At 55.0% G+C, this 18249-nt stretch overlaps 1 protein-coding gene and 1 pseudogene across 2 annotated transcripts; one reads left to right on the forward strand and one right to left on the reverse strand.

The window, feature by feature from the left end:
- Positions 1-474: 474 nt before the first annotated feature.
- On the reverse strand, positions 475-3844 carry CD70 (CD70 molecule). Of its 2 annotated transcripts, XM_002723968.6 has the most exons (3): positions 3522-3844; positions 2981-3014; positions 477-1086 (listed from the first exon to the last, which is right to left on the reverse strand). In XM_002723968.6, exons 1-3 carry the CDS (start codon positions 3714-3716, stop codon positions 701-703), a joined length of 615 nt encoding a protein of 204 aa, XP_002724014.2. In that variant the 5' UTR covers positions 3717-3844; the 3' UTR covers positions 477-700. The 2 variants fall into 2 exon arrangements, with proteins under 2 accessions (XP_089172343.1, XP_002724014.2); XM_089316217.1 differs by lacking the exons at positions 2981-3014; positions 3522-3844 and adding an exon at positions 2807-2945 and having other exon boundaries at positions 475-1086.
- An 8330-nt stretch (positions 3845-12174) lies between these two features.
- Positions 12175-13516, forward strand: LOC100348540 (eIF5-mimic protein 2-like; annotated as a pseudogene).
- The last annotated feature ends 4733 nt before the right edge of the window (positions 13517-18249 follow it).

Below are 18249 nucleotides of genomic sequence, written 5' to 3' on the forward strand. Positions count from 1 at the left end.
CAGGTGTTTAGCTCAGCAGTGAAGGTGCCCACGTGCCACATCAGAGGCCCACCTCTGGCTCCTGAGGCCAGCTCCCTGCTGATGCACACCTGGGAGGCAGCAGTGATGGCTCAGGTCCTTGGGTCCCTGTCAACCACGTGGGAGATGTGGTTGGAGCTCCCTGATCCTGGCTGCAGCCCGGTCCCGCTCCAGCTACTGCAGGCATTTGAGAAGTAAACCAGCAAATGGGCAGTCACTCTGGCTGTCTCTGACTCTGTGCCCTTCAAATAAATTAAAAAAAAAAAAAAGGCTTGGGAGAACTCGCTTGCCTCTAGGGCCAGTGAGGACCCAGCTTTGCCTGCTGGGGCCTTGACCTTGGGGTTGGACTTGTGGGAAATGTCCAAGTCCCTGTGTAAACCCCCCTGGATGTCGCTTTGTTGCGGACTCCAGAACCACTAAGACACCTTGCACTTGGCAACATTTGTTGCAACTCACACACCCAAACCAATGCACTGTTGCTACTTCAAGTCCATCATTTATTTACAGGGGACTGCCATGACATTTTACCGGCACATCTCTTCAGGTCCTGGGACACTTCCTTCAATTTCCCTCTTGATGCCCTGGTCAAGTTCCAGGAGGACTGTCCAGAGATTTTGCATCTTCTCCTTGGGCCTCCTCATCCATCCAGGAGAACACAGAAACAGCAACCCAGGAACAGGGGTCAGGGGTGCACCCACTGGATGCCAAAGAAGGTCTCGTCAGCATTTTGGGAGGGCATCAGGGGCAGGGTGAGGTTGGTGCACAGCACGTCTCCGCGGGCCAGGGGTGTCAGGCGCTGGGAGGTGACGGTGCAGCCCTGGTGGAAGTGGAGGCGTAGGAGGCTGATGCTGTGGGTGGCTGGGGAGCAGATGCCGATGGCCAGGGTGGCACCGTGGGGCCACGTGGTGCCCATGGAAGAGCAGTTGGCCAGCGTGGCCTGGATGTGCAGCCTGTAGATGCCGTCCCGGTGGACACGCAGCTGCCCCTTGTCCAGGTCTGGTCCATGCAGGAAGGAGCGGCCCAGAGCCGGGCCTGCCTGCCAGTGCAGTCTGGGGTCCTGCCGAGGACCTGGGGGTGGCAGGTAGGGGGGTGGGAGGAGAGAGGGTTAGGGCCACGACCAGTGAAGGATGGGGGTCAGGGACATAGGATGTAGGGAGAGGGAGTTGGAGGGGCAGGGAGAGAGGGAGGAAGAGGAGGAGGGGGAGAGAGAAACCAGGAGATGGACAGAGAAAGACACACAGAGAGACAGACAGAGGCAGAGACTAGGTGGGGCGAACACCTATTGTTTTGTGGCCCAGCGTCTGTATGGGGTTAACCTCTCCACACCAGACCAGAGCTCTGTGGTTCCTGACGGTGGAGGTTTCCAGTCCTCCACCTCCCCCCAGTTCCGCAAAGTAATCGATCTTGAACATCTGCCTGCTGTAACGGCCCCCTGAGGCCACCCCACTGAGGGACAGCCAGCCACAGCCGGCACCGCCCCATCCCAGACCCCGGGTTCCATGGGCATTGCAGAGGGGCCATTGTGACTCCCTCCCAGCCCCAGCGAGTCCCACGGGACCCTCACCTGCCCCCTCTATACCTCATTAGAGCCCCAAGGACACCCAGATCCATTCCCCACCTGCTGGTGCCCCAGACAACCCCCTCCTCAGGGGCCCTGCAAGGTGGTGCCCTCCTCTCTCTGGGGTCTGAGTCCTAAATGGCTCCGTCCATCTCCTGGACTTTGCTGGGAGGCCTCCCCTGGGTCCCAGGTGACCACCACACCAAACGCACCCCCCCCCCCCCCCGGTCCAGGCCAGGGCTCAGTTGCAGGTGGGATAAACTGGGCGTGGTAGGAGGAGCTACAGGGCATCTGCTCTCTGGGAGTAGTCAGCTCCAGGCCCTTGTGAGGGTCACGCCTGGCTTCGGGGCAGATCCAGGGTGCAGACGCATCCAGTGCACAGCACAGTGTCAGCATCCGTGCCTCCATCCCCGGGGTACCATCGGGCACGACTGGGTTTATAGCCACACAGAGCTTCTCAAGAAGAGGGAGGGAGATAAGAGAGAGATAGAGAGATGAGGAGACAGACAGGGAGATAAGGAGACAGAGAAGAAAGATAGCGATACAGAGACAGAGAGATGGAGACAGACAAAGAGACAGAGACAGGCAGGGAAAGAGACGCTCACCAAGAATCAGAGCCCAAAATGCCAAAGAGAAGGAACCAAAGACCCATTGGTTGCAAGCTGAATGGAACCCAGCACCCAAACCCCCAGACCTCACCTCTGAGGCTGTAACCACCCAGAAGCGGAAGAGGAGCAGAGAGAGGCGGGAAGGGCCCTGCCCTCCCGCAGGCAGCCATCGGCTGGAGCCCTCCCAGGGAGGTCCCCAGGGGTCCCCTTGACATGGGCCCTGCCCTTCCTCCCCTCCACCTTCCTCCGCCTGGACCCTCCCAGCTTGGCCATGCCTACGGTTTGCGTCTCCCCACAGCACAGGGTAAGCTCAGGTTTTTGGCCATCTTGTTCACTCCAGGGGCACCCAGAACCTTGCCTGCCCACGGGTGTTGGACACAGTGGTTAAGATCCCGGGCAGCCTGGCTGGAGTCCCCGGCTCCTCTGCTCCCGATGCCAGCTCCTAATGAGCACCCTGGGGGGCAGCAGTGATGGCTCAAGTGCTTGGGCCCCTGCCAGCCACGTGGGAGACCCGGATGGGGCTCCCGGCTTCCCTCAGCCCCAGTTGTTGTGGGCATTTGGAGTGTGAACCAGCAGATGGAAGATCCCTCTGCCTTTCAATAAAAAATAAATAAAAACGTACTGCGAGGAACTGAATACGCAGGGGAAGACGCCCAGGCACACACCTGCCCCATCCCTCCGTCCGTCCGTGTCTCTCTCTCTCTCTGTCTCTCCTTTGGGCGCTAACGCAAGCCCTCTCACCTGTCCCCGCACGTCGGCGCGCGCGCACTCACTGCGCACACCTGCCCCGCGTTACCTGAGTGATTCAGCTGCAGCTCCGCGATGTCCCCCTGGGGGAGATAAACAAAACACAGAGACTAGAAGACGTCAGCCCGGGGGCCTGGGGCGTCCCCTCCCCCCCTCGCCCCCGCGCCCCCAAGCCGGCATCTCCTCCGGGACCCCTCAGAGAGAGAGAGAGAGAGAGAGAGGCGGTCCAGGGGAGCGCCAGGACCAGAGCTTCCTGGTTTTCCTGGAAGTCACCGCGCGCGCGAGCGCACGGCGGGCACCTCTGCGCGGTCCCCAAGGCGGAACTTCCCGCGCCTCTGGGTACCGCGCTGCCAGCCCCGTGAAGCCCCCAGCGGCCTCGAGACAGCCTCGCCGAGGAGGGGCGAGGAGGCCCGGAGCGCACAGCGCCTCGCGGCAGTCCGACCTGCCTCTCTCTCTCCCCGACCCCATCCTCAACCCCTCCGCGTTCACCCATCTCACCCCCGCTCCTTGGCCCGCGTGCGCCCCGGCGCACGGCCTCTCCCGCTCGCCGCCGGCCCCTCTGCCCCGCGCGCGTCCGCTCCGTGACTCACCGCAGGTGGTTCGAGCTGCGGCTGCCGGTGCTGCTGCTGCTGCCGCGCGAGCCGCTGGCTACAGACAAGGCAGTGGATGGCGACGCCGGCGAGCGCCAGCAGCAGCGCGGCGCGCAACACGGACGCCCAGGGCAGGCGCGGCAAGACGCAGCCGGTGCTCTCCTCCGCCATCGCGGCCCGCGGCCCGCGCTGCATAGGCGGCGCGGGCGGCGGCCGGGAGAGAGGAAAGCTACAGCCCCTCCGGACGCCGGCTGGGTTTTGCTTGCCTCGACCTGCCTGCCCGGGGGCCGACCCGCCCTCTCTGGGGATGTCCGGCCGGGGTGGGGAGAGACTTGAGCTATTGGCGGCAGGGTAGGGAAATCCCCACCCCGCTGCTGCCGTCCCCCACCGCCCTGCTGAGTCCGGGAGGGGCCCCTCAGGCGGGGGACGTCCAGCCTTCCTGTTCGCACCCTCCCCCTGCTGGGGCTCATGCATTCATTCAACAAACCATCCCTGGGTGGGTGGGGGGTATTGCACTGGGCACCAGCCAGGGATTGGGAGTGGGGCTCCAGGTACCTCTGTTTCTCTCTTTCTTTCTTTTTACAGATTTATTTATTTATTTGGAAGGCAGAGTTATAGAGAGGCAGAGGCGGGGGGGGGGGGGCGGCGGGGAGGACAGAGATTTTCCATCCACTGATTCACTCCCCAGATGGCTGCCACGGCTGGAGCTGGTCTGATCCGAAGCCAGGAGCTTCTTCCAGGTCTCCCATGTGGGTGCAGGGGCCCAAGCACTTGGGCCATCTTCTACTGCTTTCCCAGGTGCATCAGCAGGGAGCTGGATCAGAAGTGGAGCGGCCGGGACATGAACCGGCGTCCATAGGGGATGCCGGCAACTGCAGGTGGCAGCTTTACCTGCTATGCCACAGCGCCGGCCCCTCTGTTTCTAACTTAGCTGGCGGTCCGGTGGGGCCAGGAGAGGAGAAAAGGAGCCATGAGTGGTCACTTACCGGCCTGACCCTGGCACCTTGTGGTCCTGGAGACCACTTGTTCTCCAAGGCTGTCCCCGTGGAGCAGTGTCCTCCCTCACGTCCCTGCCCAGCAGGGCCCTCAGAAGACCTTTGCAATCTGCAGTGAGGTTCAGAGGCAGTACCTGGGCCTAGGTGATTGAGGCGCAATTACTACAAGAGGAAGGAACAAGGACTTAGCGCCCCATACCGGAGGGCTGGATTCTATCCTGGCTCTGCCTCCTGATGCCAGCATTCCTGCTACTGTGCCCACGGGAGGCAGTAGTGAGGGCTCAAGACTTGTGCACCTGCTACCCCCGTGGGAGACCCGGATGGAGCTCCTGGCCCCTGGCTTCCGCCTGGCCCAGCCCTGGCTGTCATGGGCGTTGAGGAGTGAAGCAGCTGGTAGAAGCTCTTTCTTCTGGCCTCCCTCACACGCACTGGAAGAGAGAGGGCACGGAGACGCGGGGAAGGGCGCCACGTAATGGCAAAAGCAGAGGTCGGAGAGATGGACGCAGAAGACAAGGAGTTTTCAGTCTCGAGAAACTGGCAGAGGCAGAAGGGGACTCCCCTTGGAGCCTTTGGTGTCTGGGGGTGGGGTGTGGTCCAGGCGGCCTCTGGGGAACCTGGATTGCAGCACTCACCTGAGGTCAGTGGCAGATACGTTGCTGGTGACTCCATTGGTGGGACTTGTTGGGAGGACCAGCAGGTCGAAGCCACCGCCGTGAGGCTGGAGGCGGGAGAGGCTACGCACACCCTGCATGAGAAACTTGCGAGCTTTATTTTTAGAGCCTGCAATTTGAAACTTGCATTAGAAAGTGAGGGGTGACAGTCACCTGAGTGGGGTGAGGCTGGAGAGAGAGCAGGAAGTGAGTGGAAGGGGCCGGCTCTGGCCTGCTGGTTGAGCCATCAGGCCGTGGCTAGGTAGTAGCTGGGTGCCTGCCACCCATGTGGGAGACCCGGAAGACCCGGATGGAGCTCCTGGCTCTCAGCCCTGGCCATTTGGGAGAATGGACCCGAGGATGGGAGCTCTCTCTCTTTGTTTCTGTCTGCTCTCAAATAAAGTGAGGGGGGGGAAAAAAAGAAGGGGTGGGGGTAGGGGAGACTTGAGAGGTTGAGCGAAAAGCTGTGGCTGATATGGGGAGCAAGGGTGAGCAGGTAAAAGAGGGAAGGGAGGGGAGGGGCCAGCAATGTGGCACAGAGGGCTAAGTTTCTGCCTGCGGCACTGGCATCCCATATGGACACTGGTCCGAGTCCCAGCTGCTCCACTTCCAATCCAGCTCTTTGCTATGGACTTGGAAAGCAGTAGAAAATGGTCCAAGTCCTTGGGCCCCTGCACCCTATGGAAGACCTGGAAGAAGCTCCTGGCTCCTGGCTTCTGTTTGGCCCAGTTCTTGCTGTTGCAGCCATTTGGGGAGCAGACCAGCAGATGGAAGATTCTCTCTCTCTCTCTCTCTCTCTCTCTGTAACTCTGACTTTCAAATAAATAAATAAATCTTAAAAAAAAAGAGAGAGAGGGAGGGGAGTCTTGCCCAAGAGCTGCCGAGTGTGTGTTTTGCAGTGTTCCGGCATGCAAGGAAGACACCTGGTCTTGTGTGTTCACGACAGCACTGCCCACTGTCGCCAAGATGTGGAATCAACCTGGGTATCCATCAGTGGACGGCTGGATGAAGAAGAGGCTGATTGCAATGGGGTGTAAGGACATGGTGGAATACTATCCAGCCATGAAAAAGAGAGACATCCTGACACCGGCGAAATAGACAGAACTGGAGGCCTTTCAGTGAAAGAAGCGGGACACAGGGAGACTCCTGCTGCATGTTCTCTCTCCTGGGCGGGAGTTACAAAAAAAAAAAAATCCACACACAAAAACAAAACAAAATAAAAAAAGACTTAGTCGGCCTGAACCTAGAATAGTGATGGACAGAGGCTGGGACAGTGGGGAAGGCAAGCTAGAGGAGGCGAGAGAATGGGGACAAACACAGAGAGACGGAACAGGCTCTGTGTGCCACAGCACTGTGGGTCTCATGGTAATGTGAGAACGAGTGGAACGGGGGCAGGCGTTGTGGTGCAGTATGAGAGGAAGAGGGAGAGGGAGAGGGAGAGGGAGAGGGAGAGGCAGAGGGAGAGGGGAGAAGACACTCTCCCGTTGGCTGGTTCACTCCCCAAATGATGACAACAGCCAGGGCTGGGCCAGGCTGAAGCCGGGAGCCAGGAGCTCCATCTGGGTCTCCCATGTGGGTACAGGGGCCCAGGAACTTGGGCCGTTCCTGCTCCCTCCCAGGGTTTACCTTAGCAGGATGCTGGGTTGGAAGCAGAAGCAGGACTCAAACCCAAGCCCTCTAATAAGGGATGCTGATGTCCCAAGAGCCGGCATAACCCAGTGCACCACGATGCCTACCCTGATGGAATCATTTAGTAAAACATTTTTTGTTTGCTTTTTCCATTTTATTTGAAAGGTAGAGAGACAGAGATAGACAGAGATGAAAGACAGAGACAAGGCATAGGGAGATTGTCCATTTCCCCAGGTGCCTGCATTTGGATCAGGCTTGGAGCCCCATCCGGGTCTCCCACATGGGTGGCAGGGACCCAGGTCCTTGAGCCGTCACTGCTGCCCTCCAGGGTCTGCATCGGCAGGACGCTGGAATTGGGAGCAGAGCCGGGACTCGAACCCAGACCCTCCAATAGGAAACGTGAGCATCGTAGATGTCATGTTAGCCTCTGTGCTGGAAGCCCGCTCCGGCTGAAGGCATTGTGGATGTGTGGGTGGGACGTTGACCTCACACATGGAGCCTGGGCTTTGAAATGAGATCCAGCCCTTTGGAGAGAGTCCCTCAAATGGTCTGTCCAGGGAGCCATGTGTGCCTCCCGTGCCGCCCAGCATTTTACTCCAAGAGTTTTACCTCATCAGCACTCCTGCATGCGTCCCAAATGCACAGGTGCACATGTAAATTCATCACAGCGTCTTTGTGGTGATGCAAAACTGATCCCCAGAGCCGCTGGCTGTTGAAGTCACAGCCGTGCATCGGACCTGGTGGGTTTCCCCACAAAAGAGGGCCAGCTGTTGTTTTTTTGTTCTGCAGGGGAGGTGGCTCAGAGGGGATCGACGCCCCACATGGGACCTCAGGGAGGAGGTGCCGGGTCAAGTTCAGGCTGGTAGTGCCCGTCCCCGCCCGTGCCCAGGGCTTTCCCCGCCTGACTCATCAGGGGACTCCGGGCTCTCAGCAGTGGTCCTTCCATTGGCAGAAGGTGTGCATCTGCTGGGATCTTCTGAAACAGGGCTTCCCCACCTGCAGGCTCTGGGGCTGGAGTCGTGGGAACAGACACCCCCCTCCCCGCCACCAGCTGACTTCCCACCCCTGGGTGCTTCCCTTCTTCTAAATCCAGTGCAGAGAAGACGATAAAAGGCGTGGCCCAGCAAGAGCACCGTGGTTTGCAGAGTGTCCCTGAGGGATTCACCTGTTGACGTGACGCCCCAGTGCGAGACGTCGAGGAGACAGACACTTAATGTGACTATGCTGGTTAAAGTGGGATTAAGTCAAGCCATCAGCCTGGAGCCCCATGGTCGAATCCTAGTGTGTGTGTGTGTGTGTGTGTGTGAGAGAGAGAGAGAGAGAGAGAGAGAGAGAGAGGGAGGGAGGGAGAGAGAGGGAGAGGGAAAAGAAGAGGGAGAGGGAGAGGGAGAGGGAGAGGGAGAGGGAGAGGGAGAGGGAGAGGGAGAGGGAGAGAGGGAGAGGGAGAGGGAGAGAGAGGGAGAAATCTTCTATCTGCTAGTTCATTCCCCAAGTGGCTGCACCAACCAGGGCTGAGCCAGGAGCCAGGAGCTTCTTCTGGGTCTCCCATGTGGTTACAGGGACCCAAGCACTTGGGCCATCTTCTGCTGCTTTCCCAGGTGTGTTAGCAGGGAGCTGGATGGGAAGTGGAGCAGCCAGGACTTGAACCGGCACCCGTGTGGGATGCCGGCCCTGCAGGCGGCAGCTTACCTGTCACACCGCAGCACCCCACCCTCTGGTTTTTGCTTAGTGCTCAGTGTTATTTCAGCGTCGGCACTGGCCGGTGCTTGTGTGGTCCATTCACCTCCTCAAGGACGTCTGGGCTGCATCCAAGTCTGGGCAGAGATGAACCAGGCCTACAAGAGGAATGGTGGTGTGTGTGGTGGGTGTGTGTGCAACTCCACGGGAAAATGGCCATTGTCATCCCCCAGGCCCACGCCATGTTGCACACCGTGCCACTGGCAGGCGCAACGTCCACTAGCTGGGCACCGTCAACCCACCGTTGATTGTCAGTCATCGGTGTCATCAGTCATCTTCGTGTTGCCCATTCCAGGGGTCACTTGTGGTCATTTGAATGCACGCTGCCCTTATCATGAGTGCTGGTGGACATCTTTCCATGTGTGTATTTGCCATTAGCACATCTCACTTTGGGATGTCTCTTTTCAATTTTTTGGACTTTTTTTTCCACTGAGGTTTGATCTTCTGAGTTGTAAGAATTCTCTGCCTATTCTGAGTAAAAATTATTTTTCTCATGCAGGATCGAAAAATATGTCTTCTTGGGGCTGGCGCTGTGATGCAGCAGGTAAAACTGCCGCCTGAAGTGCTGGCATCCCAAATGGGCACTGGTTCGAATCCTGGCTGCTCCACTTCTGATCCAGCTCCCTGCTAGTGCACCTGGAAAAGCAGTAGGAGATGGCCCAAGTCCTTGGGCCCCTGCACCCACGTGGGAGACCCAGAGGAGGCTCCTGGCTCCTGGCTTCAGATCAGCTCAGCTCTGGCCATTGCGGTCATTTGGGGAGTGAACCAGCAGATGGAAGACCTCTCTCTCTCTCTCTCTCTGGCTCTACCTCTCTCTCTGTAATTCTGACTTTCAAATAAATAAAATAAATCTTTTTTTAAAAAAGCAGGAGGTAAAAATATGTCTCTTTTTCTCCTGTGATTGCCTTTTTGTTTTCTTGACTATATTCAGAAGAGGAAATACTTTTATTCTTTGTGAGTTTGTTTTTAAAGTATTTTTTAAGTTCTAAATTTTTGCCATTCTTCACATCTTGCCACATTCACTTTGCATGTCGACAGCATCCACATACACATATATGCCACCTTTTCTTGAAACCAGGATTTCAATGACACAAAACGAGGGTCTTGTGACAAGGCTTTTGATATGGGGAAAGTATGTCGTATTGGGCTGTGATTCAGGGATGTGATATTTATAAGTGTATCCCACATGATGTGACATTCCTGTAAGTCCAGTTGGTTGCTCTTTTAAAATTATTTATTTTATTTGGGTGGGGGGGGGGAGAGAGAGAGAGAGAGAGAGAGATTTTCCATTTGCTGGTTCATTCCCCGAATGTCCACAATAGTCAGGGCTGGGCCAGGCTGGAACACAGGGCTCTCCCAGGTGGGTGGCAGGGGCCCTAGTACTTGATCAGCAGGAAGCTGGGTTGGAACAGAGGAGCCGACCCTCACACCATCTGATACGGGATGCAGGCAGTCGTAACAGTGGCTTTACCACAGCAGCAAACTCCTGCTCCCCTGAATCATGGTTCATGCTTTGAAAGTGTATTGCTTGGCCAGTGCTGCGGCTCAGTAGGTTAATCTTCCACCTTGTGGCGCTGGCACACCGGGTTCTAGTCCCGGTCGGGGCACCAGATTCTGTCCCGGTTGCCCCTCTTCCAGGCCAGCTCTCTGTGGTGGCCCGAGAGTGCAGTGGAAGATGGCCCAAGTGCTTGGGTCCTGCACCCCATGGGAGACCAGGAGAAGCACCTGGCTCCTGCCTTCAGATAGGCGCAGTGCGCCGGCCACAGCGCGCTGGCTGTGGCGGCAATTGGAGGGTGAACCAACGGCAAAGGAAGACCTTTCTCTCTGTCTCTCTCTCTCACTGTCCACTCTGCCTGTCAAAAAAAAAAAAAGTGTATTGCTTAAGAAATCCTCACCCAGTCCCACTTATAAGAGAATAAAAAAATATTTAGGAATAAATTTAATGATAGGTCTATATGCTAAAAAACATTGGTCAAGGAAATTGCACAGGAGTAGAATAGTAGAAAAGTATCCCATATTCATGGATTGGAGGGATTAGTAATGGTAAAATGCCCACATCACTCAAAGTAATCCACAGAGCCCAAGTGATCCCTGCCAAAATTCTGTTTTGGACAGAAACAGAAAAAAAAAAACCCCTCTAAATTCACCAGAAAGGATGTGAGCTACCAAAGCAGCCTTGACCATGAAAAACAAGAGTGGAGGTGTCCCACGCCTGATTTCAAGCTGTATTACCAAGCTGTAGGCATCCAAACGGCAGGGGACCAGCATAAAGCAAATGCAGAAAACAGTGGAATGGATTGAAACCCCAGAAATAAAACCCACGTACGGATAGTCAACCACTTCTCAAAAAACAAAACAAAACAAAACAAAACAAAACAAAAAAACCAGGGAGAGGGCAGATTCTTCAATAAGTGGTTCTTCCCGTAGAAGAATAATCAGAGCTTCATCTCACCCCACACATAAAACACAGAAGGAAACTGTGACGCTCGCCACTGGATTTAACACCAAAAGTGCAGGTGACAAAAGCAAAATCCAACAGGTGGGATTGCAACAAGCTAAATATGTATACACCACAAGGAAAATGATCAGAATGGGATCATTTCAATGGGAGACTTACAATCCAAATATCCAACAAGGGATTAATGTGCCAGCTGCATGAGGAACCCATACAGCGCCATCAGAACACGCCCAGATAACCCACTCGAGGCCCTTCACAGGCAGTTCTCAGAAGAGATACAAGTGGTTAACAAGTAGACAAAGAGGTTCCGTTAGTCCTCAGGGAAATGCAAATGAACACCCCTGTGTCTGGTCGGGTGCAGCTGTCAGAGACAGAAGAGAGGGGGCGGCATTGCGGTGCTGCTGGTTAAGCCGCCACTTGAGGCGCCGGCGCCCAGATGGGAGCACTGCTTGGGGTCCTGGCTGCTCTGCCTCTTATCCAGCTCCCTGCTTATGCACCCTGGGAGGCAGCTGGCCCAAGTGCTCGGGTCCCTGCCCCCATGTGGGAGACCCGGATGGAGCTCCAGGCTCCCGACTTGGGTCTGGTCCAACGGTGACTGTCGAGGCCATTTGGGGGATGAGCCAGCAGGTGGGAGATTCTCTCTCATTCATTCTCTCTCTCTCTCTCTCTCTCCCCCTCACTTTCCTTCTTTCTCTCTCCCCCTCTCTGCCACTCTGCCTTCCAAATAAAATAAATCTTTCCAAAAAAGAAATAGATGCTAACAAAAGTCTTCCGTATGCTACGCCATGCAAGAATCTCGTGAATGGAATATTGGGTGAGATTATCACAGAAACACTATTTAAAAACAAACCAAGTCCTCTACGGTGTGAGAATTCAGAGCAGGATTTCCCTCGGAGGTGGGAGGAAACGGGTGGCACAGAGGCAAAAGGAAGGGGAGTTCCTGGATGCTGGGAACCTGGGTGAGTGCGGCTGGTGAACACTGAGTCACCGAGCACTTCTGTGAATCCTGCGTGTGTTACAGAAATCCGAGGTGGGAAGACTCCCTTTGTTCAAACAGGCACCAGAGACGGTGGAGGATCGAAGCAGTTTATTACGCCAGGGGGCTCAGCTGGAATCATTCCCCGGGAACTGAGCGACAATCCCGCTTCTTACAATATTTATAGGTTCATCAAATTGTAGCCTACATGACTTGGGACCACACTTCCAAAGGGCGGTGGGCCTGGTATGTTTGTAAAAGAGATTTATTAGGACGGATTTATGACTGGAGCTACAGAAGCAGAACGTAGGACATCTTCCCTCCGTGGACAAGACCACAGCAGGCAGCTGCTTCACTAGTGAATTGCGAGCAGCCACTTTCAAGGTCTTTCTTTGTCTCTGGTTGTGGCCAGTTGTCCTCTACACGTGGAACATTTCCGATGAAAATGTACAGAGTTCGTTCTGGGCACAGAGGACAGCACTCTGCCACTGTTGCTGCCACCTTGTGGTTTTCTGGCTCTTTTCTCTTTGCCTTAAATCTGAGTGTCTTTTATGAATATTCCAAATCAGCGAAAACCAGCGGTATCAGGCCAGCCTTTTAAAACCAGGCAAGGAGATGAAAAAGAGAGGTTTGACCCTACTGATTTTCCAGGCTGTATTATTCAAGGCTTAGCTCAAACTGGTACTGATTTGCAAGCAGTCGCTGAGTTTCTTGATGCCTCTGGAGCAAAGCTTGCTCACTGCCGATGGGCACACGCGCTCTCTCGCTCTCTGCCATTCAGGCAGCCGGTGGCAGACGATGTGACGATCTAGAGACCATGCAAACATGCGCTCAGGTTTTGAACAAGTTAATCAGGTGCTGCAAATAACTGGAGGAAGGTTTTGAAGATGACGTAAAAACAAAAAGCTGCCTTTTTTTTTCCAATGGGTTTTTCAGTCAGAGAGGAACAAGCTGGCTCTGTTGACTGGTGTTCTGGCTAATGGGATGCTTAATGGGTCCAACCCTAAGAGCCTTTAAAATGAGAATTTGGGTCAAGAGGGGGTTCCAGTAGCTTTTGCTGCACGTATACATAAAGACGGTATCAGTGCAGTAGCCACAGCCCTTAGAAAGTCAGCATGGACAGCAGACTGATGGAACGCCTTCCCGCCAATGAGCAAAGCGTTGAACGCATCCCAAGGTGTCTTCCTGAGGCCGGCTGCAAAGAACTTTCAGAATGCGTTCAGAATCAGCAAACCATGGGAGCTCAGAAAGCGCTCCAGAGAGAACCTCAAGAACAGGTGTCTCGTGCTGAGCCACGTAAGGACATCATTTTATAGGAGAAGAAAGAAACATCCCAGAACCAGCTGTCACTGCTCCAGTGTAATGGGCCCCCGGGGAGAGGGATGGAAAGGAGGGGCCGGTAGCAGTGCAGTGCAGCCCTCTGTTTGACGCCTGGCTTTGCTGAACATATCAGGATACCGCTATGCCAACCCTCCTTCCTTCCATGACAGCCTTCCAGAAAATACTGGTGCTTTCTTACAAAGTGGAAGTCGTGAGTGGAGAGCCGGTTCTGTGGTGGTATACGGGTGCACCTGTCGCAAAGTGGAGAAGTGTCTTCCTCGAAGCCGACGAGTGAGTTTGTAGACCGGCTGAACAAGGCTGGGAAGCTGAAGAAGCTAAAGAAGGCAGTTGAAGCTGGAACACTCCGCCCTCCGTCAAGCAGACAGGAGTCGTGGATAAAGCGCCCGGTCTCACGCATCCTGGTTCTTACCTCTTCCGACTCGCTGCATCAAGTGTGATGTAACGGCTTTGCTGATAAATGTTATTTCAGTTGTCTCTGTGGTTACTAGAAACGCTGGGTTTAGTCTCTAAAGCCGGGTGTGAAGTAGCTGCAGAGGCTGTAGATTAGATAGATTATAGATTTATACCTAGTGTTGCATTTGTCTTTTCCGTTGGCTTCTACCTCCTTATTTTTTCTGCTGTAGTAATGTTACTGAAGGCCTCCCACAATGAATGATTCACTCCATTCAATGTGATTTGGCTGATAGTTTGGTATGAAAATTCTGTTTGCAAATTAAACTGTGAAAGTATCCAAAAAAGAAAGAGAGAAGGAAAGAGAGAAAGAAAGAGAGAGAGAGAGAAATAAAGGAAAGAAATAAAGGAAGAAAGCAAAAGAAAAAGAAAGAAAATGTACAAACCAAGTCTCTCAGGCTGTCGTAATGGAGAAGCGTCTGTAGGGGGAGACAGGGGACACAGGCAGCCCCGCAGGAGAGCTTCAGCCATAGGAGACACCCAAGACAACGAGACTTTGACAGGTTAGGTACATAAATGATGACTTTTAAAAAAAATTATTTATTTGAAAGACAGAGTTGCAGAGAGAGGTAGAGACAGAGAGAGAGAGGTCTTCCATCCGCTGGTTCACCCTGCCACCCGTGCCCCAGTGGAGCTCCTGGCTCTCGGCTTCAGGCAGGACCAGTCCAGCTGCTGCAGGCATTCGGGATTTGGGGAGTGAACCAGCAGATGGAAGATCTCTCTCTCTCTCTCTCTCTCTCTCTCTCTCTCTCCTCCTCCTCCTCTCCCTGTTTCTCTTCCTTTCAAATAAATAAAACTGAACTTTATTTAACAAGCTATAAGGAAGTTAGAATATAGCTATGAATAAGTTTGAGCTCATGGCCACATCCCAGGGGGCTTCAGCAACTTCATGGAAAATGTGTATTATGAAAAAAACCATGCGTGAATGTCAACATTTTTGACCAAATTAACTCACCTTCTAATTTCATTTCCCACAGACGTTTTGAAGCTCCCTGGATCATGCACCAAACCACCATTAGACACACAAGAAAAATTGCTTGGGACAGCGAGCATTCAGCCTGGTGGTTAAAACGCCCGCATCCCATGCCAGAGAGCCTGGGTTCGAGTGGTAGTTCAAGTGCCTGGGTTTCTGCCATCCATGTGCGAGACCCGGATGGAACTCCTGGCTCCTGGGCTGTGCCCAGCTTGGGATATTATAGGCATTTGAGGAGTGGACTAGGGGTGGGAGTTCTCTGTCTCTCTCTCCCTGTGTGTGTGTCTTTCTCTCTGTGTCTCTCAAATAAAAAAAAAAAAAAAAAAAAAAAGAAGTGCCCGGAGGTTGGGGGGGGTTGTCACTAGTTGCTGTGGGAACCACCAGGCTGGTTTCTCCAAACATTAGAATTGTCATATGATTCTGCTTCCATGTGTGTGCTCTGGAGAACTGAAAGTGAAGATAGCCGTGGTGGCAGCCAGGAGGCAGAAATGCTGGAGGGGATGGGGTGGGCGTGTTCCAGCCACGAGGTGGAGAATGAGTCAGCCTTCAGAAGGAAGGAAATGCTGACTCATGGGATGGTGAGGGGGCCTGAGGACGAGGTGCTCAGTGAAATAACCCAGACCCAGTAGGAAAAACCCAGCAGGGTTACAGTCCCAGCAGGTCCCTGTCCAGAGACAGGAAGTGGAACGCGGGGTGCCAGGAGCTAGGGGAGGGAGCGTTTCCTGGGGACCGGATCTGAGTGCGAGGAGATGAGACAGTTTTGGTCGTAGGCGGTGGTGGTGGCTGTGCAGCCACGGGACGTGCGTGGTGGCAGGGAGTTGTGCACTCGGGTTAAGGACTAGAACCGTTTTGCATGAGGGACACACGTCTCCTGTCGCTAAAAGTAAACAAGATTGAAATTCCTAGGGAATGCGTGCAGAGCTGGACCCACACTGGGTCCCAAGCCACAAGGAACTGGCATTATGCAAACGCTCTCAGTTGCTGGCAGGGGAGGGAAGAAGGCACGGGAAAATCCCCACTTGGAATCTACTAGAAGCAGCCTTCCAGGAAGCTGTGAGAAAAGTCGGACGACAGCCCGTGGCGTGCTGACTCAGCCAGCCAGGCCATCTTGTCCTCCAGGGAGCCTGTGGAGGGTGGGGTCTGGGGGGGGGGGCGTGTGGCTCAGGACAGAGACCCCACCCCACAGACAGCTGGCTCCCAGTGTCCACACCACCCAGGTTGGAAACCCGAAGCTCACATTTATTTACCTTTTTAGAAACAGCGGCTTCAGCTTAAGTGTTTGTAGGGCAACAGGTGAGGAGCGTCAGGTGGCATTAGAGTTCTCAGAGATGGGAGGTCCCGCCGGCAGGAAATACCAGGAAGGGCAGTGGGAGGATTGCTCCTTCCAAAGAATGCCGGCAAGTCTCTGTCCAGGATGCAGAATAAGGACATCAGTTATTTTTCTTTTTCTTTTTTCTTTTTGCATCTGCTGGGGAGGGAGGAGTTTCTTTCCTGTGGAGTGAATCTGTGCATCTTCCTCCTCTCTCTCTCTCTCCCTCCCTTCCATCCTCCCCTCCCCAGTCCCACCGTCCCTCTCCCCTTCCATCCTCCCCTCCCCAGTCCCACTGTCCCTCTCCCCGTCTGATGCCAGAACTCTGCACTGGTGCCCGGTGAGGACCTTGAGTTGGCGGCTGTTTCATCTTCTGATGCCCGAGTTCCTCTCGGGGGTTTCAGGGCACAGTGTCATCATCAACACTGCAGGTGACTACGAGAAGTTAGGGAGGTGACACGAACCAAGCACTGGGCACAGGGGTCACGTGTCTGCACACTTTTCTTTTTTAAAAGATTTATTTATTTATTTGAAAGGCATAGTTACAGGGAAGAGAGAGAGAGGGGGGAGAGAGAGAGAGAGAGAGAGAGAGAGAGAGAGAGATCTGTCTGCTGCTTCACTCCCCAAGTGGCCACAACAGCCCGGACTGGGCCAGGCTGAAGCCAGGAGCCAGGAGATTCTTCCAGGTCTCCCATGTGGGAGCAGGGGCCCAAGGACTTGGGCCATCTTCTACTGCTTTCCCAGGCCATAGCAGAGAGCTGGATGGGAAGTGGATAGGTTGGGATGCCGGCACTGCAGGCAGAGGTTTAGCCTGCTCTGCCAAGGCGCTGGCCTCACATTGCTGTTCTAACAAACACCCATGCACTTGGGAGGCTGAAAACAATACAAGCTGTGCTCACAAACTGCTGGAGCTTTGGTCTTCTATGATTTGAATGTGCGTCACCAAGCTCACCTGCTGGAAGCTTCGGCTCTCCTGGGACAGCGTCCGGGCGGTGGCAATGGGGTAAGGAGAACTCTGCCCTTGCGATGGGTGATGACATCCCTGTGAGAGCGGACTGATGACCGTGGGGAGGGTCCTTAGTCCCTCTGACCCTGCCGTGTGTTCTGGCCAAAATCAGTCTCGCTGGGCTGCAAGGGGCTGGCAGGGCTGCGTTCCTTCCGGAAGTTCAAGCCTTCTGGACGCTTCCTAGCCTTCTCCCACTTGGACTCCTTGGCTTGTGGGCACCTGTCGGGAGTTGTGTGGTTCCAACCTCCACTGCGGTAGCTTCTATGCGACTGCCCTCATGGAGGAGGGTCGCCCCCGCGATGTCCCTCCCCCGCTGCCTCCCAAGTCAAGGACATGTCCAGGACAGGTGGCAGCAGGCGTGGGGGGTGCCCCGGTCCACTTGGGATGCTGTTACTGCAGACCAAGGCACTTATTTTCGCCCGGTTTTGGAGGCCAGAATTCCCGACAATCAGGAGCACTTGGGCCACCTTCTGCTGCTTTCCCAGGCCACAGCAGGGAGCTGGATCGGAAGTGGAGCAGCCGGGACTCGAACCGGTGCACCTATGGGATGGCGGCACTGCAGGTGGAGGATTAACCCACTGCGCCACAGCACCAGTCCCACGGATCTTCAAATACACTCACGTTCTGAGGTCGTAGGAGTTGAACAGACGAGGTGTGAGCGAGTCCACAGGGCAGGAAGTTCCTGTGTCTTTTTGACTCACAGAAAGTCCCCCGAGGAGTTTTAGGGGAAGTTGTTGTGGGGTCCTGGACCCTGCTTCTCCCATTGGAGATGAGAGAGGCTGTGGGGCCTCTGAAAGGAACCGACTCCAAGGTGTCTCTGGGCAGCTGGAGCCACAGGCAGCCTCGGAGAGCTTCCAGAGCCGGTCTTGGCCGGGAATCAGTCTCAGGAACACGGGAGTAGCAGAGAGCGAGTGAGGAGAGCAGGGGCGGGGCAGGGGTGGAGCAGGGGGAGTAGGGGCGGGCCGACCGGCGCACCTGTCATTCCAGGACACAGAGGTCGCCTCCCCACAGCACCTGCTGGCCCTCTGAGTCATGCGGAAGGACCTCGGAGGCAGGGATGGTTCCCAGCACATCGACATCAAGTTTCCAGCATTGTGGGGTTCTTGAAACAGACTCGTTGTAGATGTTTCTCTTACCCTGACTTTCCATGAAGGTTTTGAAGACCTCTTGGTACACGGATTTCAAACCTTTTTGCTCTAGGGTT

This window comes from Oryctolagus cuniculus, chromosome 16 (genome assembly GCF_051225735.1).
Source record: "Oryctolagus cuniculus isolate XC-2025 breed Fujian yellow rabbit chromosome 16, ASM5122573v1, whole genome shotgun sequence".
Classification (NCBI taxonomy): Eukaryota; Metazoa; Chordata; class Mammalia; order Lagomorpha; family Leporidae; genus Oryctolagus; species Oryctolagus cuniculus.

What these genes read in the sequence shown, in the direction of transcription:
- CD70 (XM_002723968.6), bottom strand. Translation starts at nt 3,716, where the DNA reads ATGCAGCGCGGGCCGCGGGCCGCGATGGCGGAGGAGAGCACCGGCTGC. An exon ending in CGCAGCTCGAACCACCTGCG is followed by an intron (nt 3,015 to 3,521) that starts GTGAGTCACGGA and finishes TATCTCCCCCAG; the next exon opens with GGGGACATCGCGGAGCTGCA. An exon ending in GCTGCAGCTGAATCACTCAG is followed by an intron (nt 1,087 to 2,980) that starts GTAACGCGGGGC and finishes TGCCACCCCCAG; the next exon opens with GTCCTCGGCAGGACCCCAGA.